The following is a 27,165-nucleotide window of genomic DNA, read 5'->3' as shown; positions in this document are numbered from 1 at the left end:
CGTCTGCTGCCGGCTGGGATCAGACGGCGAACATCAGCGTCTTTTCCAATTTTTAATGCTCCCAATTATCGCTCTCGCATTCCTGCCGGGCCCCAGAACTAACTTATCAGGTCATGTGACTCATCGTCAGCCGCCCCTACCCGCTGCGGCGCAGGTGCCAAGCACGCTGACATCACCTGCGCCCAAACAAAGGCCGCATTCCTCGCTGTGTTGTAATCTTCTGTTAATGTTCAAGCCCAACCAGACTCAAGCTTTTGTCTGATCTCCTCGCGCCCTCGTGTCCTCGCCTCCTCGCCACCTCTCTCCTGGGGCCGCCAACACTGGTGCTGAATCCACAAGAAGATTTCCAGGACTGGTTCCAGAGCCCCAAATCCCCCAAGCCTCCGTACGGCTCCGCTGGTTCCATGACGTGAAATCAAACGCGCGGCACGGGCCAACAAGAAGCGGCGCCGCAGACGCTGACGACCGTTAGACAAACGCACAACCTTCCTGTCGCCACTCCCAAACTGCACGACAACAAGAATGTTTGCATTGCAGGATAAGTTTCACTGTCAGACAAAAACATTGTGTAATGTGCATGCCAGGCCACTAGTTGGCGACAAAGTAAGTTTGAGCAATGTTGTGTAGTGTAGTGTCGCATCGTATATTGTCATGTACTACAGTATTGTGTAGTGTCGTGTCCTGTTATGCAGTGTAGTGTTGTATAGTGTCGTGTCATGTATTGTCATACATTGTTGTGTAGCGTCATGTAATGTAGTATAGTGTCGTGCCATGTAGTGTCATGCAGCGTAGTGTAGTGTCATGTAGTATTGTGTCGTGTTATGTAGTATTGTGCCGTGTTATGTAGTATTGTGTTATGTGGTGTTGTGTCGTGTCATGTAGTATTGTGCAGTATTGTGTCATGTAGTGTAGTGTCATGTAGTATTGTGTCGTGTTATGTAGTATTGTGTCATGTAGTGTTGTGTCGTGTCATGTAGTATTGTGTTGTGTCATGTAGTATTGTGCAGTATTGTGTCATGTAGTGTAGTGTCGTGTCATGTAGTATTGTGCAGTATTGTGTCATGTAGCGTAGTGTAGTCATGTAGTATTGTGTCGTGTTATGTAGTATTGTGTCATGTAGTGTTGTGTCATGTAGTGTTGTGTCGTGTCATGTAGTATTGTGTTGTGTCATGTAGTATTGTGCAGTATTGTGTCATGTAGTGTAGTGTCGTGTCATGTAGTGTAGTGTCGTGTCATGTAGTATTGTGCAGTATTGTGTCATGTAGTGTAGTGTCGTGTCATGTAGTATTGTGCAGTATTGTGTCATGTAGCGTAGTGTAGTGTCATGTAGTATTGTGTCGTGTTATGTAGTATTGTGTCATGTAGTGTTGTGTCGTGTCATGTAGTATTGTGTTGTGTCATGTAGTATTGTGCAGTATTGTGTCATGTAGTGTAGTGTCGTGTCATGTAGTGTAGTGTCGTGTCATGTAGTATTGTGTCATGTAGTGTAGTGTTGTGTCATGTAGTATTGTGTAGTGTAGTGTCGTGTCATGTAATATTGTGTCGTGTCATGTGGTATTGTGTCGTGCCATGTAGTGTCGTGTCATGTAGTATTGTGTCATGTAGTGTAGTGTCGTGTCATGTAGTATTGTGTCATGTCATGTTGTGTAGTGTAGTGTAGTATTGTGTAGTGTAGTATTGTGTCTGTTCATGTAATGTCGTGTTGTGTCATGTAGTATTTTGTCATGCCATGTAGTGTCGTGTTTTGTGATGTAGTGTAGTGTTGTGTCATGTAGTATTGTGTCATGTAGTGTAGTGTCGTCTCATGTAGTATTGTGTCATGTAGTATTGTCTCGTGTCATGTAGTATTGTGTAGTGTAGTATTGTGTCGGTTCTTGTAATGTAGTGTAGTGTAGTGTCATGTAGTATTGTGTCGTGTAGTGTAGTATTGTGTCGGTTCATGTAGTGTCTTGTTGTGTCATGTAGTATTCTGTCATGCCATGTAGTGTCGTGTTGTGTGATGTAGTGTTGTGTCATGTAGTATTGTGTCATGTAGTGTAGTGTCGTGCCATGTAGTATTGTGTCGTGCCATGTAGTATTGTGTCATGTAGTGTAGTGTAGAATTTGTCGGTTCATGTAGTATTGTGTTGTGTCAGGTAGTATTGTGTCATGTAGTGTAGTGACGTGTCATGTAGTATTGTGTAGTGTTGTGTCATGTAGTATTGTGTCGTGTCATGTAGTATTGTGTCATGTAGTGTAGTGACGTGTCATGGAGTATTATGTAGTGTTGTGTCATGTAGTATTGTGTTTTGTTATGTAGTATCATATCATGTAGTGTAGTGACGTGTCATGTAGTATTATGTAGTGTTGTGTCATGTAGTATTGTGTCATGGAGTGTAGTGTAGAATTTGTCGGTTCATGTAGTATTATGTTGTGTCATGTAGTATTGTGTCATGTAGTGTAGTGACGTGTCATGTAGTATTATGTAGTGTTGTGTCATGTAGTATTGTGTCATGTAGTGTAGTGACGTGTCATGTAGTATTATGTAGTGTTGTGTTGTGTGATGTAGTGTTGTGTCATGTAGTATTGTGTCATGTAGTGTAGTGACGTGTCATGTAGTATTATGTAGTGTTGTGTCATGTAGTATTGTGTCGTGTCATGTAGTATTGTGTCGTGTCATGTAGTATTGTGTTGTGTTATGTAGTATTGTGTCATGTAGTGTTGGGACGTGTCATGTAGTATTATGTAGTGTTGTGTCATGTAGTATTGTGTCATGTAGTGTAGTGTAGAATTTGTCGGTTCATGTAGTATTATGTTGTGTCATGTAGTATTGTGTCATGTAGTGTAGTGTATAATTTGTCGGTTCATGTAGTATTATGTCGGTTCATGTAGTATTGTGTCATGTAGTGTAGTGTAGAATTTGTTGGCTTATGTAGTATGGTGTCATGTCGTGTAGTGTCGTGTCATGTAGTATTGTGTCATGTAGTGTCGTGTAGTATTGTGTTGGTTCATGTAGTGTAGTGTAGTGTAATGTCATGTAGTATTGTGTCGGTCCATGTAGTATTGTAGTGTAGTGTAGCATTGTGTCGGTTCATGTAGTATTGTGTAGTGTCATGTAGTATTGTGTCATGTAGTGTAGTGACGTGTCATGTAGTATTGTGTAGTGTTGTGTCATGTAGTATTGTGTCGTGTCATGTAGTATTGTGTCATGTAGTGTACTGACGTGTCATGGAGTATTATGTAGTGTTGTGTCATGTAGTATTGTGTTTTGTCATGTAGTATCATGTAGTGTAGTGACGTGTCATGTAGTATTATGTAGTGTTGTGTCATGTAGTATTGTGTCATGTAGTGTAGTGTAGTATTGTGTTGTGTCATGTAGTATTGTGTTGTGTCATGTAGTATTGTGTCATGTAGTGTAGTGACATGTCATGTAGTATTATGTAGTGTTGTGTCATGTAGTATTGTGTCGTGTCATGTAGTATTGTGTTGTGTTATGTAGTATTGTGTCATGTAGTGTTGGGACGTGTCATGTAGTATTAGGTAGTGTTGTGTCATGTAGTACTGTGTCATGTAGTGTAGTGTAGAATTTGTCGGTTCATGTAGTATTGTGTTGTGTCATGTAGTATTGTGTCATGTAGTGTAGTGTATAATTTGTCGGTTCATGTAGTATTATGTCGGTTCATGTAGTATTGTGTCATGTAGTGTAGTGTAGAATTTGTTGGCTTATGTAGTATGGTGTCATGTCATGTAGTGTAGTGTCGTGTCATGTAGTATTGTGTCATGTAGTGTCGTGTAGTATTGTGTTGGTTCATGTAGTGTAGTGTAGTGTAATGTCATGTAGTATTGTGTCGGTCCATGTAGTATTGTAGTGTAGTGTAGCATTGTGTCGGTTCATGTAGTATTGTGTCATGTAGTGTAGTGACGTGTCATGTAGTATTGTGTAGTGTTGTGTCATGTAGTATTGTGTCGTGTCATGTAGTATTGTGTCATGTAGTGTACTGACGTGTCATGGAGTATTATGTAGTGTTGTGTCATGTAGTATTGTGTTTTGTCATGTAGTATCGTATCATGTAGTGTAGTGACGTGTCATGTAGTATTATGTAGTGTTGTGTCATGTAGTATTGTGTCATGTAGTGTAGTGTAGTATTGTGTTGTGTCATGTAGTATTGTGTTGTGTCATGTAGTATTGTGTCATGTAGTGTAGTGACATGTCATGTAGTATTATGTAGTGTTGTGTCATGTAGTATTGTGTCGTGTCATGTAGTATTGTGTTGTGTTATGTAGTATTGTGTCATGTAGTGTTGGGACGTGTCATGTAGTATTAGGTAGTGTTGTGTCATGTAGTATTGTGTCATGTAGTGTAGTGTAGAATTTGTCGGTTCATGTAGTATTGTGTTGTGTCATGTAGTATTGTGTCATGTAGTGTAGTGACGTGTCATGTAGTATTATGTAGTGTTGTGTCATGTAGTATTGTGTCATGTAGTGTAGTGTAGAATTTGTCGGCTTATGTAGTATGGTGTCATGTCATGTAGTGTAGTGTCGTGTCATGTAGTATTGTGTCCTGTAGTGTCGTGTAGTATTGTGTTGGTTCATGTAGTGTAGTGTAGTGTAATGTCATGTAGTATTGTGTCGGTCCATGTAGTATTGTAGTGTAGTGTAGCATTGTGTCGGTTCATGTAGTATTGTGTAGTGTCATGTAGTATTGTGTCATGTAGTGTAGTGACGTGTCATGTAGTATTGTGTAGTGTTGTGTCATGTAGTATTGTGTCGTGTCATGTAGTATTGTGTCATGTAGTGTACTGACGTGTCATGGAGTATTATGTAGTGTTGTGTCATGTAGTATTGTGTTTTGTCATGTAGTATCGTATCATGTAGTGTAGTGACGTGTCATGTAGTATTATGTAGTGTTGTGTCATGTAGTATTGTGTCATGTAGTGTAGTGTAGTATTGTGTTGTGTCATGTAGTATTGTGTTGTGTCATGTAGTGTAGTGACATGTCATGTAGTATTATGTAGTGTTGTGTCATGTAGTATTGTGTCGTGTCATGTAGTATTGTGTTGTGTTATGTAGTATTGTGTCATGTAGTGTTGGGACGTGTCATGTAGTATTAGGTAGTGTTGTGTCATGTAGTACTGTGTCATGTAGTGTAGTGTAGAATTTGTCGGTTCATGTAGTATTGTGTTGTGTCATGTAGTATTGTGTCATGTAGTGTAGTGACGTGTCATGTAGTATTATGTAGTGTTGTGTCATGTAGTATTGTGTCATGTAGTGTAGTGACGTGTCATGTAGTATTATGTAGTGTTGTGTCATGTAGTATTGTGTCATGTAGTGTAGTGTAGAATTTGTCGGCTTATGTAGTATGGTGTCATGTCATGTAGTGTCGTGTCATGTAGTATTGTGTCATGTAGTGTCGTGTAGTATTGTGTTGGTTCATGTAGTGTAGTGTAGTGTAATGTCATGTAGTATTGTGTCGGTCCATGTAGTATTGTGTCATGTAGTGTAGTGACGTGTCATGTAGTATTATGTAGTGTTGTGTCATGTAGTATTGTGTCATGTAGTGTAGTGTCGTGTCATGTAGTATTGTGTCATGTAGTGTCGTGTAGTATTGTGTTGGTTCATGTAGTGTAGTGTAGTGTAATGTCATGTAGTATTGTGTCGGTCCATGTAGTATTGTGTCATGTAGTGTAGTGTAGTATTGTGTTGGTTCATGTAGTATCGTGTAGTGTCATGTAGTACTGTGTCGGTTCATTTAGGATAGTGTAGTGTCATGTCATGTAGTATTGTGTAGTGTAGTGTTGTGTCATGTAGTGTAGTATTGTGTTGGTTCATTTAGTATAGTGTAGTGTCATGTCATGTAGTATTGTGTAGTGTAGTATTGTGTTGGTTCATGTAGTATTGTGTAGTGTCATGTCATGTAGTATTAAGTAGTGTAGTGTTGTGTAGAGTCGAGTAGTTTGACCAAAACAACACAACACACTTGCAGTCCTGCTTTAGAACTTCCTGTCTGGTCAGGCGCGCGCTGCATAGCGAGTACCTCCAGGCGACTAAGTTATCCAGTTGTTCACGCGCTAAATGGGATTGGTTCCTCCTCGGTCCATCGCCTCCGCCCAGTTTGGCCAAAAATCATCTGCTAGAACAGAAAACGACAAAAACCAAAAACAAGACGAGCTGATGAGGTCCAGGTTTTGTATGGACATGTCCAAAAAACACAATTTAGACTAATTGTATAAAGTACACACTGACTCATGATAGTATTGTAACATTATTGTCATAATCCTTAATCACTAAAACAAAAAAACAGTTTAGCAGATAGCTTGCTAACAAGTTTGAGAAGCTAACTGATGCTAAATAAGATAACATTGTTAGTATCACACCATTTGTTGACATGACAACAGTATTTTTTGTATAATAATTTCTCTCAAACATTCACTGATGTCTCCAACACACAACCATATATACAGGTAAAAGCCAGTAAATTAGAATATTTTGAAAAACTTGATTCATTTCAGTAATTGCATTCAAAAGGTGTAACTTGTACATTATATTTATTCATTGCACACAGACTGATGCATTCAAATGTTTATTTCATTTAATTTTGATGATTTGAAGTGGCAACAAATGAAAATCCAAAATTCCGTGTGTCACAAAATTAGAATATTACTTAAGGCTAATACAAAAAAGGGATTTTTAGAAATGTTGGCCAACTGAAAAGTATGAAAATGAAAAATATGAGCATGTACAATACTCAATACTTGGTTGGAGCTCCTTTTGCCTCAATTACTGCGTTAATGCGGCGTGGCATGGAGTCGATGAGTTTCTGGCACTGCTCAGGTGTTATGAGAGCCCAGGTTGCTCTAATAGTGGCCTTCAACTCTTCTGCGTTTTTGGGTCTGGCATTCTGCATCTTCCTTTTCACAATACCCCACAGATTTTCTATGGGGCTAAGGTCAGGGGAGTTGGCGGGCCAATTTAGAACAGAAATACCATGGTCCGTAAACCAGGCACGGGTAGATTTTGCGCTGTGTGCAGGCGCCAAGTCCTGTTGGAACTTGAAATCTCCATCTCCATAGAGCAGGTCAGCAGCAGGAAGCATGAAGTGCTCTAAAACTTGCTGGTAGACGGCTGCGTTGACCCTGGATCTCAGGAAACAGAGTGGACCGACACCAGCAGATGACATGGCACCCCAAACCATCACCCAACCATGCACATTTTGCATTTCCTTTGGAAATCGAGGTCCCAGAGTCTGGAGGAAGACAGGAGAGGCACAGGATCCACGTTGCCTGAAGTCTAGTGTAAAGTTTCCACCATCAGTGATGGTTTGGGGTGCCATGTCATCTGCTGGTGTCGGTCCACTCTGTTTCCTGAGATCCAGGGTCAACGCAGCCGTCTACCAGCAAGTTTTAGAGCACTTCATGCTTCCTGCTGCTGACCTGCTCTATGGAGATGGAGATTTCAAGTTCCAACAGGACTTGGCGCCTGCACACAGCGCAAAATCTTCCCGTGCCTGGTTTACGGACCATGGTATTTCTGTTCTAAATTGGCCCGCCAACTCCCCTGACCTTAGCCCCATAGAAAATCTGTGGGGTATTGTGAAAAGGAAGATGCAGAATGCCAGACCCAAAAACGCAGAAGAGTTGAAGGCCACTATCAGAGCAACCTGGGCTCTCATAACACCTGAGCAGTGCCAGAAACTCATCGACTCCATGCCACGCCGCATTAACGCAGTAATTGAGGCAAAAGGAGCTCCAACCAAGTATTGAGTATTGTACATGCTCATATTTTTAATTTTCATACTTTTCAGTTGGCCAACATTTCTAAAAATCTCTTTTTTGTATTAGCCTTAAGTAATATTCTAATTTTGTGACACACGGAATTTTGGATTTTCATTTGTTGCCACTTCAAATCATCAAAATTAAATGAAATAAACATTTGAATGCATCAGTCTGTGTGCAATGAATAAATATAATGTACAAGTTACACCTTTTGAATGCAATTACTGAAATAAATCAAGTTTTTCAAAATATTCTAATTTACTGGCTTTTACCTGTACAGTTATGCTCATAAGTTTACATACCCTGGGAGAATGTATGATTTCTTGGCCATTCTTCAAAGAATATGAATAATAACACAAAAACCTTTCTTCCACTCATGCTTAATGGTTGTGTGAAGCTATTTATTGGCAAACAACTGTTTACTCTTTTTAAATCAAAATGACAAAAGAAAGTACCAAAATGACCCTGATCAAAAGTTGACATACCCCAGTGACTTTGATCTGATTGCATGCACAAAAGTTGACACAAACAGGTATGAATGGCTATTCAAAGGTTCCAATCCTCACCTGTGACATGTTTGTTTGTAATTAATGTGTGTGTATAAAAAGGTCAGTGAGTTTCTGGGCTTCTGACAGACCATTGCATCTTTCCTCCAGTGCTACACAGATGTTTCTGGATTCTGAGTCATGGGAAAGGCAAAAGAATTGTCAATGGATCTGCGAGAAAAGGTAATTGAGCTGCATAAAACAGGAAAGGGGTATAAAAAGATATCCAAGGAATTGAGAATGCCAATCAGCAGTGTTCAAACGCTGATTAAGAAGTGGAAAATGAGGGATTCAGGTAGACCAGCAAAGATTTCAGCCACAACTGCAAAGAAAATTGTTCGAGATGCTAAGAAAAATCCACAAATAACTTCAGCTGAAATACAGGACTCTGAAAAATTGTGGTGTGGCTGTTTCAATATGCACAATAAGGAGGCACTTGAAGAAAAATGGGCTGCATGGTTGAGTCGCCAGAAGAATTCCATCACTCCAAATTACTTTGTTCCAGAAGTTTTGAGGCTTGTTTCTGTGCTGTTTGGTGTAATGTAAGCGGGATACTTTGTGACATTTGCGCAGAAATGCCTTTCTTCTGGCAACTCGACCATGCACCCAAATCCAAACAATCCCCACTAAGTATGCGCAGGTTCAGGGTCATTTTCATCAATTTGTCTCTGAACGGCGCTCAAACTTGTTTCTTGTGTAGACAAAGCAGAAACAACAACATGCAACAATACAGCAACTATTAATTGCTCAAACGGTAGAAGTGTTCTCCCGCATAGCTCAGGCCTACTTCCTGTTCCTGTCTACGACGCTAAGCCTTCTGGGTAATGTAGTGTATCTACGTGTAGCAAACCCGGCGTCCGCACTTCCTAGTTTAAATGTATTTATGTAATTATTAAACATTTATTTACCCAAGATAAGGCAATTTGCAATGCTGACCTCGCAAAGGGGCAGCATTTACTTGTTAGAGACGTTGAAGTGTGATGGGCTGGGTGAAAACGGTGTCACGATGTAAGTGTTTTATATCAGTCAAATATCGATATTTTTAATGACCTATTTAAAATAAGGACCAAGAGAAAAATATATTAAATATTTAAAAAAAAAAATCAATAAAATGTAACCTTCCTTTGATTGTAATCCCCTCAGGTATAAAGGCAGAAAGAAAAGGAAATGTCAACACAAGCATGGAAAACACTCAAACAATGTAAACAAAATGCTAAAATCATTATGAACATGGAACAATAACTTCTTAATGTCATGATCCGTGGTCCGGATCATGTTTTGTTATGTTCTGTTTGTTTTGGACTCGAATAGTTCCTGTTTTTGTGCACCCTTGTTTGTTTTAGTTACCATGGTTACTTATTATTTCCACCTGTCTCTGATTAGTGTTCGCCCGCTCACCTGCTTCCCGAGCACTAATCAGAGGCATTATTTAAGCCTGCCTTTGCCGGTCAGTCGGGCGGGCGTCATTGTGTGCTTCATGCAACCTGTCTACGAAAGTTTTGCTTGTCTCCAAGCCAATGCTAAGTGGTAGCCTTGTCTTCGTGAGTATTACTTGTCTCAAGTCCATGCTAAGTGATAGCTATAGCTCCAAGTGCGATCAGCACGTAGTGCCTTCGGCCTGTTTTCCGTTTTTTGTACTCATTTGATTTTTTGAGAATTAAATCATGTTCCTACCTGCACGGCATGTCCGGAGCGGTCCGTCTGCATTTCGGGAAAACGAACCCCGCAGTGAGCTGCGAAAACCCCGTCGTGACACTTAAAATGAAAGTGCAAAAAGAACAATTACGTAAGAAATGCTTCATAAAATGTAACAAAGTAGTGTGAAATGCGTAAATGTAAACATTGAGAAACCTAAGAACTATTTTCTGTTAGTTTAGTGCCAGGAAATTACAGCTGTGGTGGGGACGAGCGCCTTGCATTTTCGGACCACGCTGGTTTGACTACGGTCCGTATCATTTCTTTTAAATCCCAAAAACTGCCATACTGTCGATGTGACTTTTCCTGATTTGTCGACAACTTCTTCGCTTTCTCTTCTCACTCCATGCAGACAACAAGACGGCACAACTAAACTTGCTAGTTGAAACTGTTTCCTGATTAGCTGTTAACGTGCCAGTGTTCATGCAACCAACCTTGCTTTGCAACTCCCTGTTTCTTTGATAGAAGGAAACAAATATATACTGTATATCGAACATTTTGGGAGACCATTTTTATAGATAGTGATTAGGTGTCTATCGCGATATGTATTGATATTGTTTTATCGCCCATCGTCACTCATTTACCAACAAAAACTAGCGCTATAGATCTCTCTCAACTGTTGACAAATGCTCTTAACGTGCGAGGGTAAATATGTTGAAGCATAAATGAATGTTTAAGATGGACAAACACTTTTCAAGCGTAAAACATACATAGAGAATGTCTGCAACTTGTGGACAATAAGGAAGTTGGTGGTGGTGTTCTTATAATTGTAATTAATCGTCACTAGAACAATAATTTAAGCGCTTTCACTGCCATATAACGTCTACTTTTAAGTGTGTGTGTGGTATAAAACAAGTAAAACATCAATACAGAATGTGTTTTCCACCACAGAAATATTAACACTGAATGAGTCATTTTACGTTTGAATTTAATTGTATTCAATATTTATATCTAACCTTGTCAAATGAAAGCATGTGTTAATCACAAAGAGGATTATTTATCTAACACATAAACCTTAGGCTTCGGTCAGCTAGATTATACAAATAAGTACTGACCAAATATACTGCATAGGATTGCACTCGTAAATAACTGAAGAAAAATGCATTTACAAACAATTATTTTGTGCTAAGATTAATAAACTAAATTAATAATTGGGTTGGTTTTCGAAAATATGTAAAAGAAACCCTGATTGAAAAGTAATTAAAATGTAGATAATTGATGAACCTTTTGTCTACTGTTGTGTATAACTACACCATGTTGGGGACACTCAGGAGTGCAGTTGTTTGCATATTTGCCTGTACTTTTTTGACTGATGCATGTTTTTTTTGTTGTTGTTTTTTTGTTTTTGTTTATTATTAGGGCCCGCAATGGCCCATTGCAAAAGGACTCCCAAAGGGAGTCCTTATGCAATGGGACATAAGGACCTATTGTATTTGTAAGGTTTTATTTCCTAGGGGGCGCTAGAGTGCAATTTTGATTTTTGCAGTTTTTTATTTTTTTATTTATTCTTCTTTTTTCTTTATTCTTCCGCCGCCTCTTCGAGCACTAATTTGACCCACTTAACATGCTTCAAAACTCACCATATTTGACCCACACATCAGGACCTGCGAAAATTGTCTTTTAATAAAAAAACCAAACTGCAAAAATCAAAATTGCGCTCTAGCGCCCCCTAGGAATAAAAAAACTAGACTGCCTGTAACTCCCACTAGGAAGATCGGAAAGACATGAAACAAAATTCTCTATGTAGGTATGACTCAGACCTAACTTTCATAATGGTACATTCTCGGGCTAAAATCAACAGGAAGTTGGCAATTCCCCCTTCAAGACAAAAAAGTACTAAAAACAGTCACTTTTGCCTCTTTGAGCTGTAATTTGACCCCCTTAACATGCTTCAAAACTCACCAAACTGAACACACACATCAGGACTGGCTAAAACTGTGATCTAATGAAAAAACCTAAACCCTAATCTAAAAATTGTGCTCTACAGCAATTTTTGAATAAAACTGATAAAAAACTGCTCCTCGGAAGAAAAAAATTACAAAACTGCCTGTAACTCCCACTGGGAAGGTCGGAGAGACATGAAACAAAAAACTCTCCGTAGGTCTCACTTAGACCTACATTTCATAAATTGACTACCCCCAGCAAAAATCAACAGGAAGTTTGCTATTCCCCCTTCAAAACAAATTTTTTGTAAAAACCGGTCTCCTTCCTTCAAAAACGAACTCCTCTGAGCGCGTTTGTCGTTTCGCCTTCAAACTAACACAGGAGAGAGATTGAACCCTTGTGATTACAACAACAGAAGCGCTTTTTAATTAACTGCTCCGGTTTTGATTTTATGACCCTTCAAAGACCCGCTGCGCTGATGCTGCTGCAATGCTGTTTTTTTAAGATGGCTGCTTAAAAGCAGGAAGCACCAACGTGCCCACACAATGCAGACAAGGTAGGTACACTAGACAAAAGTCTTGGGACACTTCAGACTACAAGTAGACAAAAGTATTGGGACACTTAGGACTAGCACCTGCCAAATACGCGGGCCCGTCCAACGCTGCTTGCAGCTTTAATTTTCATTGTATTTTATATATAATTTGTGTGGGAGAAAAAAAGAAAATTTGACATGTGTTTAATTGTATTTCTGTCAAAAATCCAATTAACACATTTTTTAAACAAAAAGTAAGTTAATAATGAATATATTTCCTAACTAAACTGTCATTAAAATTAGAGGGCAAATGAAAATACAGCTTCACCACTTTAGTCATAATTTTTTGCGCTTAAAAAAACTTTAGCTCTGTGACTTTAGCTCCGGAGTTTGTTTGTTTGATATTTGGACGGCGTGGCGAAGTTGGTAGAGTGGCTGTGCCAGCAATCGGAGGGTTGCTGGTTACTGGGGTTCAATCCCCACCTTCTACCATCCTAGTCACGTTCGTTGTGTCCTTGGGCAAGACACTTCACCCCTTGCTCCTGATGGCTGCTAGTTAGCTCCTTGCATGGCAGCTCCCGCCAACAGTGTGTGAATGGGTGAATGTGGAAATACTGTCAAAGCGCTTTGAGTACCTTGAAGGTAGAAAAGTGCTATACAAGTATAACCCATTTATCATTTATTTTCATTACTGCCACGAGTGGTGGAAAAGTGTACTACGACTGACCACAGCTAAGTACTTTTTGGCTCACAATACTGATACCAAATTCACAAAATGACATATTCTTTCAATGTTTCAGAAAGAAATAAGCCTCAAAATAGCGCAACTTTAAAAAAGAATCCTGAAGGGACTGATTAGCATCAACATACTGATAGCATGAATGCAACATGGCTATAAGTCTTGTATTTGCTCGTTTATTCTAAAAAATTGTACTCCTGTTTTGCTTCGAAAAGTTGAAAACAATGAAATTAAGTTTCCGAAGATGGCCAATACTAGGGTTGTACGGTATACCGGTATCATTGCTGGTTTACGAGCAGAGGAGCATGTTCGGCAGTGCACAATCACAGAGTACTTACAAGCAGACACAGTGTGTAGACAGAAAAGGGAGAACGGACGCTTTATTGTCTAAAAACTAAAGATAAAGGTGAAGTTATAACACTGAAACGCTCTCAGGAAGAGGTGCTCTAAGACATGGCTAAAGTCCATCCGCAGTCTGCAATGTTGTAGCTACTTCTAACTCACTAATCCTCGCCTCCATGGCGACAAATAAAGTAAGTTTCTTACAAGTATCATTATCACTGCAGGACAAGGAATAGCTAAACATGCTTCACGACACACCGTAGCTCACCGGCGTCAAAATGTAAACAACCGCCATGGGTGGATCTATACCTAACATCCACTGTAATGATACCAAGTACAGGAGCGCATCTAGTCGATACTACTATGATTATATTGATTCTTTTTAGCATCACAACATCTTCTTTCGTTTAAAAAAAAAATCTATATTATTTTTATAAACTCAGGAAATACGTCCCTGGACACATGAGGACTTTGAATATGACCAATGTATGATCCTGTAACAACTTGGTATCGGATCGATACCTAAATATGTGGTATCACCCAAAACTAATGTAAAGTACCAAACAACAGAAGAATAAGTGATTATTACATTTGAACAGAAGTGTAGATAGAACATGTTAAAAGAGAAATTAAGCAGATATTAACAGTAAATGAACAAGTAGATTAATAATTCATTTTCTACCACTTGTCCTTAATAATTTTGACAAAATAATAGAATGATAAATGACACAATATGTTACTGCATAAGTCAGCAGACTAATTAGGAGCCTTGTTTATTTACTTTCTACTAAAAGACAAGTTGTCTTGTATGTTCACTATTTTATTTAAGGGCAAACTTGCAATAAGAAACATATGTTTAATGTACCGTAAAATCTTTTCTTAAAAATAAAGCCAATAATGCAATTTTTTGTGGTCCCCTTTATATAGAAAAGTACCGAAAAGCATCGAAATACATTTTGGTATCGGGACAACACTAGCCAATACACATGTACAGTCGAAGAGAAGACAAACGTTTGAGTTTATTATGAATGACAGGAAGCAGACGGCACTGATTGGGTGGAATGATCCTCGTGTCCGTATGCCGCGTCGCCAACTAGTGGCCTGGCATGAATATGGCAGTGTTTTCACTTTGTTTGCGCGTTGACAACATTTTCCAAACAAACACTGAATGAAAAAAGACGTCCTCCTATTGTGTCAACACAACACCAGGGACGTATTTTGCGCTGCGCCGCGACACCTGCGAGCCACTCCAGCCTTCGTCACGTTTCGGTGCGCGCATCGCCCCCGCCGACCTTCCTAAACAGACTTTTCAAACAATGCCCAGCGGACGTCACAAGTGGACTTACAGGAAGGTTTCTCTTCCGTTTCTTTTTTTTTTACCTTTTCCTCTGCAGGTCAGCAGGTCACGCCGCAATAGACCGCCATCCGCTACGCACACACACACACACACACACACACACACACACACTGGTTATCATTTGGAATGGGGACCAAGTTTTTGATCATTACTTGTGGGGACCACCCTTTCTACAGGTTGTGGAGGCATAAAAAAATTAGGTAAAATGTTTAGCTCATTACTGGGGACCCTGGGGAAAAAGAGTTAATATGGTTCATGGGGACCAAATTTAAATAATTTTGCATAATTCACACAAAGTTGTACGTAACTACTGAGGACCATTTAAAAATAAAAAATAAAAAATAAAAGTTCAAATGAAATATGACATGATCCTCATAATACAGCACTACAGCTGTCCTCTTATAGGAAGTTTCACCACTTAAATGTTAAAGCAAATCCTGCATCTTCTGTGACATTACGGAAAACTTCTATTTAGCAGTAATGAAGTTGTCTGCAACTCCCAACTACCATATATACATATAAGGATTGAAAATTCTGAATGTGAATCATACTTTAAGGTAATAATGTTTTATAATCATGCTGTGTGAAAATGTCATTCTAAAGAAAAAATAAAATAAATCACTTAGGCATCTTCAGAATGGATCTGACTATCATTTAAAAAGGTTTCCCTTTAGGGGACCTGTTTTTTTGTCCCCATACCGTCAGAGGTACCTTAAAGGTGACTGTGTAAACAGAGCGGTGTCCCCATTAAGTAAGCATTGCCAGAACACACACACACACACACACACACACACACACACACACTAATGCGCAGGTATCATAAGATTAAAAATGCAATCTGTGAAATAGCCAACATTTTAACAATAATCCAAGATATAATTCTATACATTGAGTCTAGTAGAGTGCTACAACTGCCTGGAGTTAATCAATGTAGTCAACCATGCGTCTTCGACGCATGGTTGTGGTTGTCGTGTTCTATGAGGAGAAAACCAGGGGAAACGTAAATGTTGCGTAGAGCAAACATTGACCCAGCACTTACTGCTGGGTGACAGGAAACTATAAAGGGGAGTGATTAGCCAAAACACCTGGTGGAAACACTAATTGCCAAAACTAAGACAGGTGAGGAGAATCAGTGCCCATGGAAACCAGCAGTAAACAGGGAAAGAGGGTGCACCCAGGAAACAGACTAAAACCATAAACATAATTCATGCCATGATCCGGGTAACGGATCATGACATAACCCCCCCCCTTAAGGGACGGATCCCAGACGTCCCAAACTAGAAACCCCTCCCCAACAAAAAAAACCCAGAAAGTCAAAAGTCACGGGAGGGTGGAGGGAGGACTTGGTGGTGGGCCGCCAGGCCACGTGTCCCCGAAGCCACCGGGGACAAGTCAGGTGGCGGCGGCGGGTGGATTGTCGCCGCAATCGTCGAGGCGGGCGACCTCGGAACGGCCATGTCTGTGGCCGTTGAGGAGGCGGACGAGACTGGCGCCAGAACTTCAGCAGTCTTTGAGTCCTGTACCAAAGTCTGGGGCGTCGCTGCTGTTGGTGCCAAAAGCGTCCATGAAAAGTCCAGAAACGACAAGGTGGGCGGCGCCGTGGTGCGGCCCGCCGGACAAGAGGAGGTGGGCGGCGCCGAGGTGCGGCCAGCCGGACACGAGGAGGTGGGCGGCGCCGTGGTGCGGCCCGCCGGACAAGAGGAGGTGGGCGGCGCCGAGGTGCGGCCCGCCGGACACGAGGAGGTGGGCGGCGCCGTGCTGCGGCCCGCCGGACACGAGGTGGGTACGTCGTAGGCGAGGAAGGCGCGGGAGGCGTCGTCGCCGTGGTAACAGGAAGCGCCGTCGCCGTGGAAACAGGAGGCGCCGTCGCCGTGGAAACAGGAGGCGTCGTCGCCGTGGAAACAGGAGGCGTCGTCGCCGTGGAAACAGGAGGCGTCGTCGCCGTGGAAACAGGAAGCGTCGTCGCCGTGGAAACAGGAGGCGTCGTCGCCGTGGAAACAGGAGGCGTCGTCGCCGTGGAAACAGGAGGCGTCGTCGCCGTGGAAACAGGAGGCGTCGTCGCCGTGGAAACAGGAGGCGTAGTCTCTGTCGGCGGGGGCGGAGCCGTCGCCATGGAAGCAGGAGGCGTCGTCTCTGTCGGCGTGGGCGGAGCCGTCGCCATGGAAGCAGGAGGCGTCATCTCTGTCGGCGTGGGCGGAGCCGTCGCCATGGAAGCAGGAGGCTTCGTCTCTGTCGGCGTGGGCGGAGCCGTCGCCATGGAAGCAGGAGGCGTCGTCTCTGTCAGCGTGGGCGGAGCCAGAGGCGGAGCAGGCGGCTCGTCTGTCGGCGTGGGCGGAGCCAGAGGCGGAGCGTCTGTCGGCGTGGGCGGAGCCAGAGGCGGAGCAGGCGGCTCGTCTGTCGGCGTGGGCGGAGCCAGAGGCAGAGCAGGCGGCTCGTCTGTCGGCGTGGGCGGAGCCAGAGGCGGAGCAGGCGGCTCGTCTGTCGGCGTGGGCGGAGCCAGAGGCGGAGCAGGCGGCTCGTCTGTCGGCGTGGGCGGAGCCAGAGGCGGAGCAGGCGGCTCGTCTGTCGGCGTGAGTGGAGCCAGAGGCGGAGCAGGCGGCTCGTCTGTCGGCGTGGGCGGAGCAGGCGGCTCGTCTGTCGGCGTGGGCGGAGCCAGAGGCGGAGCAGGCGGCTCGTCTGTCGGCGTGGGCGGAGCCAGAGGCGGAGCAGGCAACGGAGTACCTGCGGGTGGTGGATGTCTGAGCTGGACTGCTGTGTTGGCCGTAGGGGGAATCATCACCTGCAGTGCGGAGAGTATACTTCCCATCTGTCTCTCCAAAGCACCAAGGCGGGCGTCTTGGTGTTCCGCCATGGTGTTGACGCAAGCCCCAAGAACGCCAAACTGTTCCTCTTGTTGTTCAAGTTGTTTGGCCTGTTGGTGCAATGCCCTTTTTACTGGGTTGGTCTCTGCGGGGTCTTGTGTGCTTTGCAGTGCTGGAGCAGGAGGTGGAGAGGATGACGTTTGCAGGACCACCAGGGTTGATGGTGGCGTCAGAGTGGCAGGCGTCCGGGCTGTCGGCGTGGGAGGAGCTAGAGGAGTGGGCGGAGTGTTCTCTGCTGATTGGGATTGTTCCTCCAGTTGCAGTTCAATAAGTACCTTGCGGTACCACTCATCCACCCAAGCCGGACTGTACTTCTCTGGCGGGTCCAACTTGCTTTGTGGCACTGGGGCAGGAGGTAGGACCGAAGCAGACAGCGCCCCCGCTGGAGGAGAGGCAAGCAGCATCCTCAGTGGAATGAGGTCTGCTTGTCCCGCTGACACGCTACCAACACTGGCCCCCCCCTCAGGAAGCAGATTCCAGATGCTAGATGGAGCTGGTGGGGGGAGCGCTTGTGAGAGTTCGGCGGGAGCAGAGGGCACGGGCGGGTGGGCTCTAGGAAGCCTGGAAGCTGGCTTTGTGCGTGTGCGCCGCTGGCGCCTTTCTGGACAGTTGCCAGCAGGTGGTGTCTGAGGGGAGGAGAAGCCGCACGGGAAGAGCCTGGCAGACAATGTTGAGGGCAAAGTGTCCGTGTTGTACCCCTTCTGCGCCTGCTCTGAGCTGCCCCGCTGCCCGAGCCTTCGCGTACCGGGTGGGGTGGACGACGTCCGGGTGGCTTGAGAGAGGGGGAGGAAACGGGTCTCTGCTTCCGTGAACTTAGCCATTAGCTGCTCCCATGCTACCATGGCGTCGGCCGGAAGGTCTTCTTCGGACAGCTCGGCTTCGTCCTCGTGTTGCCACGGCTGGGTGTCCGCTTGGAGCTCCAGGAGGATCTCTTGTTTGTCCGTGTTGGACAGGAACACTTCGTCTGGCTGGGTCAATCTGTTACGTCTTCGACGCATGGTTGTGGTTGTCGTGTTCTATGAGGAGAAAACCAGGGGAAACGTAAATGTTGCGTAGAGCAAACATTGACCCAGCACTTACTGCTGGGTGACAGGAAACTATAAAGGGGAGTGATTAGCCAAAACACCTGGTGGAAACACTAATTGCCAAAACTAAGACAGGTGAGGAGAATCAGTGCCCATGGAAACCAGCAGTAAACAGGGAAAGAGGGTGCACCCAGGAAACAGACTAAAACCATAAACATAATTCATGCCATGATCCGGGTAACGGATCATGACAAGTGGTTCTCGAATGGGGGTACGCGTACCCCTGGGAGATTTTTTTTTAAATATTCTAAAAATAGTAACAATTCAAAAATCCTTTATAAATATATTTATTGAATAATACTTCAACAAAATATGAATGTAAGTTCATACACTGAACATCAAATCAAGTAGGCTATTCCATTCATTACAATGCAACAATGCAATATTCAGTGTTGACAGCTAGATTTTTTTGTGGACATGTTCCATGAATATTGATGTTAAAGATTTCTTTTTTTTTTAAAGAAATGTTTAGAATTAAGTTAATCAATCCAGATTAATCTCTATTACAATCCCCAAAGAGGGCACTTTAAGTTGATGATTACTTCTATGTGTAGAACTCTTTATTTATAATTGAATCACTTGTTTTTAGTTATTTTTATATAATTTTTTCCAAGTAGTTCAAGAAAGACCACTACAAATGAGCAATTGTTTGCACTGTTATACAATTTAATAAATCAGAAACTGATGACATAGTGCTGTATTTTACATCTTTATCTCTTTTTTTTCAACCAAAAATGCTTTGCTCTGATTCATTAGGGGGTACTTGAATTAAAAAAATGTTCACAGGGGGTACGTCACTGAAAAAAGGTTGAGAACCACTGCATTACATCATCTAATTTTTCGAATTAGAGATTGTACTGCAAAAAAGGAAAAAGGGGATTACTCCCTATATGTGTATATGTGTGTATGTATATATATATTTATATATATGTATGTGTGTATATATATCTGTTTATATTTTATTTTATTTCTGATTATTATTATTATTAATGTGTTATTCTTTCTTTTCTTTTTTTCTTTGTTTATTTAATCGATGTATTTGTAGATATTACTTAGTTTTTTTTGTTGTTTCTTTCTTTTTGGGTGGGGGGTGGTGGGTGGGATATAAACAAAAATATTTTGACATTTAGAGCAGACAATAGATATACGATTTATGTGAATATGCTGCTATTTTAAATACATAAACAAGGTAAAAAAAAATTTTTTAGCACTTTGACTTTCCTTTCTTTTAAATGGACAACATTTTATTAGCCATTTACATTTTTGTAACCGCTGAATGAGCAGCACAGTTGCAGTGTAAATAAATGTTTTCCGCCCGAATGCAGCTGAGACAGGCTCCAGCACCCCCCCGCAACCCCGAAAGGGACAAGCGGTAGAAAATGGATGGATGGATGGAATTAATTAGTCATCTTTGTTGTTAGTAAGCACATGCCTAAAATAACTTATCATTAACTTATCATTAATTATCATTTAAAAAGGTTTCCCTTTAGGGGACCTGTTTTTTTGTCCCCATACCGTCAGAGGTCCCCTAAACAGAGGTGGGTAGTAACGCGCTACATTTACTCCGTTACATCTACTTGAGTAACTTTTGGGATAAATTGTACTTCTAAGAGTAGTTTTAACGCAACTTACTTTTACTTTTACTTGAGTATATTTATTTATTTTTATTTTTTTTTGTGTGTCCTGTCCAGCTTCTCAGGCAAATCATATAGTTGATGTAGATGCCCATGTCGGCTGTTCAGATTTACTTTACAAAAGAGAAGTGTAGGATACTTCTCTTGTTGCCTTATTTGTATTTGACTTTATTAAATGTATTTATATTATCATTTAGTGCAGCCGGGCCGGAGCAGGAGGGGATAGAAAGAGAAAAAAAAAGAAGACAGAGGGGGAAATTGTGGGGACAAGAGGGGGATTAGACAGAGAGACAAAAACAACAACAGCAAACAACAACAACAACAACAATAGAGCAACATGTACAAATATGATGGTAAAAGTAATATTACTTGAGTATATTTATAGAGAAGAAACGCTACTTTTACTCCGTTACTTTTATCTACATTCTACTCGCTACTAATTTTTATCGATCTGTTAATGCACGCTTTGTTTGTTTTGGTCTGTCAGACAGACCTTCAAAGTGCCTGCGTTACTGGTGACGTTTCACTCCGTTCCACCAATAAAATGCAGTCACTAGTGACGTTTGACTCCGTTCCACCAATCAGATGCAGTCACTGGTGACGTTGGACCAATCAAACAGAGCCAGGCGGTCACATGACCTGACTTAAACAAGTTGAAAAACTTATTGGGGTGTTACCATTTAGTGGTCAATTGTACGGAATATGTACTGTACTGTGCAATCTACTAATACAAGTTTCAATCAATCAATCAAAAGTGTGAAGGAAAAAAGACACTTTTTTATTTCAAACGTACATCCCGTCACAAGCCTAAAGACTGACTGCACAGTTCCTGTCTTCACAATAAAAGTGCCGCTCCATCGCGCCTGCGCTTTCAAAATAAGAGTCTCCGAAAGCCAGCGCAAACAAGCTAGCAAGCTACGGAATTTGCCGCCAATGTATTTCTTGTAAAGTGTGTGAAAACGAATATGGAACCTGGACAAATAAGATACCAAAAACCAACCACTTTCATGTGGTATTAGAGAGAAAGGAGGAACTTTTTTTCTCCTGCATTTGAAAACGTGGACGTTAAGCACTGCTGTCTGATTGCAATCAATGCAAGTCATCAGAATCAGGTAATACCAGAGGTGTGGACTCGAGTCACATGACTTGGACTCGAGTCAGACTCGAGTCATGAATTTGATGACTTTAGACTCGACTTGACAAAATGTAAAAAGACTTGCAACTCGACTTAGACTTTAACATCAATGACTTGTGACTTCACTTGGACTTGAGCCTTTTGAATTGACATGACTTGACATGACTTGCTACTTTCCCCAAAACCCAAAGATGAAAAAGTTATTCGGGAGCGCTCCGTATTTTTCATTGTGTACTTGTCTATCAGCGTTGCGTGTGTCAGCTGGTGTGGTCTCAGTACAACAGCCAATCAAATTAGATCTACTTTGTTTTCATCACACAGCATTCATCCAATCAAATTGCAGGACAACCAACGAAGAAGACATGTCCAAACCACACGCCAGTGAACAAAAAATGATACCTAAAATAATTTTGTTTGGGTATAAAAATTACGAGGTGGTCAACACAAAACGGTTTGCAGTATGCAACACATGCGGTTCGAAAATTACTGATGGAGAGGCAACAACTTCCAACTTCGTCCGGCATTTGAAGTTGCACAAAGAACGGTAAGTTTTGAATGTAAGATAACGTTTATTGGCTAAGTAACGTGACTTTTATTTGCTGTGTAGTTAAATCAGTGAGGCTGTAAACTCACTGCTAACGTTATAACGTTATTGCAAACACGGGAATCTGTTGCAGTTCACTACCTTATTCATACTTTTTGTTCAGTGATTTTTTTTAAGCAGGGTTACGTTAGTCAATATATCACACGTAACGTTAGACGGCGGTCAGCAGCACCGCGTATTTTAGCCACCTAAAAAAAGACAAAAATAGTAAAATAAAGGTCAGTTAAAATGTATACTATATTATGAATATGTGTACCGTTTTAGCTAGCTTTCTGACATACTGTTGGTTGTTTACATCAGTGGTCCCCAACCACCGGGCCGCGGCCCGGTACTGGTCCGTGGATCGATTGGTATCGGGCCGCACAAGAAATATTTTTTTTTCTTTTTTCTTTTTTTAATTAAATCAACATAAAAAACACAAGATACACTTACAAGTAGTGCACCAACCCAAAACAACTCTCTCCCCTCTTTTGTTCTGGGCATTGAACATGAAGACTCTTCCTTCACTGTTCCGAGTGGCCATGAGAGTCTTGGCAGTGCCTGCCTCCAGTGCTCCAGTGGAGCGAGTTTTCAGCCATGGTGGCATCATACTACGCCCCCATCGTGCACAAATGACTGACAGACTCTTGGCTAATTTGGTCTTTTGCAAATGCAATGCAGCATAGGGCCCTGACATATAAAAAGTACAACTTTTTTGTTATGTTCACGTATATGTCATGTTTTTTCAATGTTAACACTTTTGTACAAATAAGTACATTTGCACTTTATTTTTCAATGTGTTTGTTCTGTAAAGGAATGAGTTAATGTTTAAAATGACTGGTTAATAGTGCTATTATAAAGTGCAATGTCAGCACAATTTTCTTTCCTGCATTTTAAAATGCACTTATTCTAATAAATAAATAAAGCGTTTGAAAAGCATACACAATCTGTGTTAATATATTAGTCTGTGGTTAAAAGGACTTGAAAGGACTCGAAACTCAAAATGCAGGACTTAGGACTTGACTTGAGACTTTCCAGTCTTGACTTTGGACTTGACTCGGGGCTTGCCTGTCTTGACTCGGGACTTGACTCGGACTTGAGGGCAAAGACTTGAGACTTACTTGTGACTTGCAAAACAATGACTTGGTCCCACCTCTGGGTAATACACCAACTTATATTCTTGTCAACATGAAAGAAAGGAATCTATATGTGTTAAACATGCATGTATATTCATTAAAACACCTTTAACATGTAAACAAAAACGGCAAAATAAATAAATATAAATGATATACTGTATATATCAATGTATGTGTATATACTACTGTATATATATATATATATATATATATATATATATATATATATATGATATGTGTGTGTATGTTACTCATCAGTTACTCAGTACTTGAGTAGTTTTTTCACAACATACTTTTTACTTTTACTCAAGTAAATATTTGGGTGACTACTCATTACTTTTACTTGAGTAATAAATCTCTAAAGTAACAGTACTCTTACTTGAGTACAATTTCTGGCTACTCTACCCACCTCTGCCCCTAAAGGTGACTGTGTAAACAGAGCGATGTCCCCATTAAGTAAGCATTGCCAGAACACACACACACACACACACACACACACACACACAAGCTCAGTGGTCTTCATGGAGGCTGGTGAATGATTGTAGACTTTTGTGTGAAGTGCGTCGGCGAGCGCGTGAACCTGCTCAGGATGAGCCTGCGAATAACTCAGCCGCGCACTTCCTGTTTTTGAGCACGCCAGTCGTTGACCTCGGTCGGAGGAAGGCAGGATGTGCTCCGAGGAGAAGGAGGTTTTCCTCGACAGATTCTGCTTGCGACAAGATGGCCGGCATCTGCCGCGCAGCTTGTGTTGCTCATGCTTGCTCTTCACGCCGCACGCACTCTCCAAACGCCTCACATGCCGGTGGTCACCTCCCAAAACAACTTCTTGTTTGCTTTTTGCCGACACTTTTCGTCTTTTCTAATCACCGTTACATGAGGCGCATGTAGCATTGTCTTCTATATATATATGTATATATATATATATATATATTATATATATATATATATATATATATATACATATATATATATATATATATATATATAAAGAGAACGGCCTACGGATCACGATTGAAGCCAACAAGCAAACCGTCAACTTCCTTGACGTCACTTTCAACCTGAGAAATAACAGCTACCAACCATTCACGAAACCCAACACAACACTCCAATACGTGCACCATGACAGCAACCACCCACCCACCACCACGAAAAGAATACCTACCGGAATCAATAAAAGGCTATCGATGCTGTCATCTAGCAAAGCTGAATTTGACCAAGCAACCCCCCCGTACCAAAAAGCCCTTGATGAAAGCGGATACAATTTCACCCTCACCTATGAACCCACGCCAGGAAACCAGCCAAAAAAGAACAGAAAACGAAACGACATCATCTGGTACAACCCCCCATACAGCAAAAACGTCTCAACTAACATTGGACACAAATTCCTCAATCTGATTGACAAACACTTCCCCAAAGACAACACCCTAAGAAAAGTATTCAACAAGAACAACATTAAATTGAGCTACAGCTGCATGAACAATATACGTCAAATCATCTCAAACCACAACAAAACAATTGCAAATGAGCCGTCGGCCCCCAGACAGAGCGACTCCAAAACCAACAAAGGCTGTAACTGTCGAAAGAAACCTGATTGCCCTCTCAACGGGGGGTGCTTACAAACATCAGTTGTCTACCAATCTAAGGTAATACGCAAGGACATTAACACATCCGACACATATGTAGGATTAACCGAGGGAGAATTCAAAACCAGATGGAACAATCACAAGGCTTCTTTCAGGAACAAAAACCTGCGAAATACCACAGAACTCAGCAAACACATTTGGGACCTCAAAGACAATAATGTTGAATATTCAATAACATGGCAAATTCTTGCATCCAGCACACCTTACAATAGTGGTAATAAAAGATGCAACCTATGCTTGAAAGAGAAACTGTTTATTATTTACCGTCCAGACCTGTCATCCCTCAACAAGCGCAGCGAAATTGTAACAGCATGCCGCCATAGACGGAAACACCTCCTAGGTAACACATGAGCCAATCACCACGCCCCTACGCCAGCCTGTACCTACCCACTCTGTGCCCTATATAAACCATGGTATGCGAATGCTCCCATTAAAATCTCCTGATGATTGAGGGTACCCCTCATGAAACAGGCCTGTAGAGATGAAATAGTCTTGTGATTTTTTTTCCCACACATACATATATATATATATATATATATATATATATATATATATATATATATATATATATATATATATATATTTACAGTCGCGATCAAAAGTTTATATACACTTGTAGAGAACATACTGTCATGGCTGCTACAACTCTCATTTTATTGTGATAGAGTGATTGGAGCACATACTTGTTGGTCACGAAAAACATTCATGAAGTTTGGTTCTTTTATGAATTTATTATGGGTCTACTGAAAATGTGAGCAAACCTGCTGGGTCAAAAGTATACATACAGCAATGTTAATGTTTGGTTACATGTCCCTTGGCAAGTTTCACTGCAATAAGGCGCTTTTGGTAGCCATCCACAAGCTTCTGGTTGAATTTTTGACCACTCCTCTTGACAAAATGGGCACAGTTCAGCTAAATTTGTTGGATTGCTGACATGGACTTGTTTCTTCAGCATTGTCCACACGTTTAAGTCAGGACTTTGGGAAGGCCATTCTAAAACTTTAATTCTAGCCTGATTTAGCCATTCTTTTACCACTTTTCGACATGTGTTTGGGGTAGAGATGTCCGATAATGGCTATTTTGCCGATATTCCCCAACTCTTAATTACCGATTCCGATATCAACCGATATATACAGTCGTGGAATTAACACATTATTATGCCTACTTTTGTTGTGATGCCCCGCTGGATGCATTAAACAATGTAAGAAGGTTTTCCAAAATAAATCAACTCAAGTTATGGAAAAAAATGCCAACATGGCACTGGCATATTTATTAAAAATAATAAAGTGCATTATTTTTTTTAACATGCCTCAAAACAGCAGCTTGGAATTTGGGACATGCTCTCCCTCAGAGAGCATGAGAAGGTTGAGGTGGGCGGGGTTGGGGGGGCGGGGTTGAAGTAGGGGGTAACGGGTGGGTGTATATTGTAGCGTCCCGAAAGAGTTAGTGCTGCAAGGGGTTCTGGGTATTTGTTCTGTTGTGTTATGGTGCGGATGTTCTCCCGAAATGTGTTTGTCATTCTTGTTTGGTGTGGGTTCAACAGTGTGGCGCATATTTGTAACAGTGGTAAAGTTGTTTATACGGCCACCCTCAGTGTGACCTGTATGGCTGTTGACCAAGTATGACTTGCATTCACTTGTGTGTGTGAAAAGCCGTAGATGTTATGTGACTTGGCCGGCACGCAAAGGAAGTGCCTGTAATGTTTATTGGCGCTCTGTACTTCTCCCTACGTCCGTGTACACAGCGGCGTTTTAAAAAGTCATACATTTTACTTTTTGAAACCGATACTGATAATTTAGAAACCCATACCGATAATTTCCGATATTACATTTTAAAGTATTTATCGGACATCCCTAGTTTGGGGTCATTGTCCTGTTGGAAACACCCAACTGCGCCCAAGACCCAACCTCCGGGCTGATGATTTTAGGTTGTCCTGAAGAATTTGGAGGTAATCCTCCTTTTTCATTGTCCCATTTACTCCCTGTAAAGCACCAGTTCCATTGGCAGCAAAACAGGCCCAGAGCATCATACTACCAAATCCATGCTTGACGGTAGGAATGGTGTTCCTGGGATTAAAGGCCTCACCTTTTCTCCTCTTAACATATTGCTGGGTATTGAAGAATTTGGAGGTAATCCTCCTTTTTCATTGTCCCATTTACTCTCTGTAAAGCACCAGTTCCATTGGCAGCAAAACAGGCCCAGAGCATCATACTACCAAATCCATGCTTGACGGTAGGAATGGT

The 27,165-nt window shown here is 41.7% G+C and overlaps 1 protein-coding gene across 3 annotated transcripts in view; it reads left to right on the top strand.

Moving 5' to 3' along the window:
• The window catches only part of tnfrsfa (tumor necrosis factor receptor superfamily, member a), a 110,007-nt gene that overhangs the window by 6,724 nt on the left and 76,118 nt on the right, over positions 1 to 27,165 (top strand). For 2 of the 3 annotated variants that reach the window (XR_009811787.1, XM_061932047.1), the window contains exon 1: positions 8,408 to 8,479. The exons of the other annotated variant lie outside the window; for it this stretch is intronic. Coding sequence is in view for 1 of the 2 variants with exons in the window: in XM_061932047.1 (XP_061788031.1) it covers positions 8,438 to 8,479 (42 nt within the window). In the remaining variant the exon portion in view is untranslated. Of the gene's footprint in view, positions 1 to 8,407; positions 8,480 to 27,165 lie in introns of those variants that run through there. 3 annotated transcript variants of the gene reach the window in all.

Source organism: Nerophis lumbriciformis, linkage group LG39, assembly GCF_033978685.3.
Source record: "Nerophis lumbriciformis linkage group LG39, RoL_Nlum_v2.1, whole genome shotgun sequence".
NCBI lineage: Eukaryota > Metazoa > Chordata > Actinopteri > Syngnathiformes > Syngnathidae > Nerophis > Nerophis lumbriciformis.
This window is presented reverse-complemented; position numbering and strand designations above follow the sequence as displayed.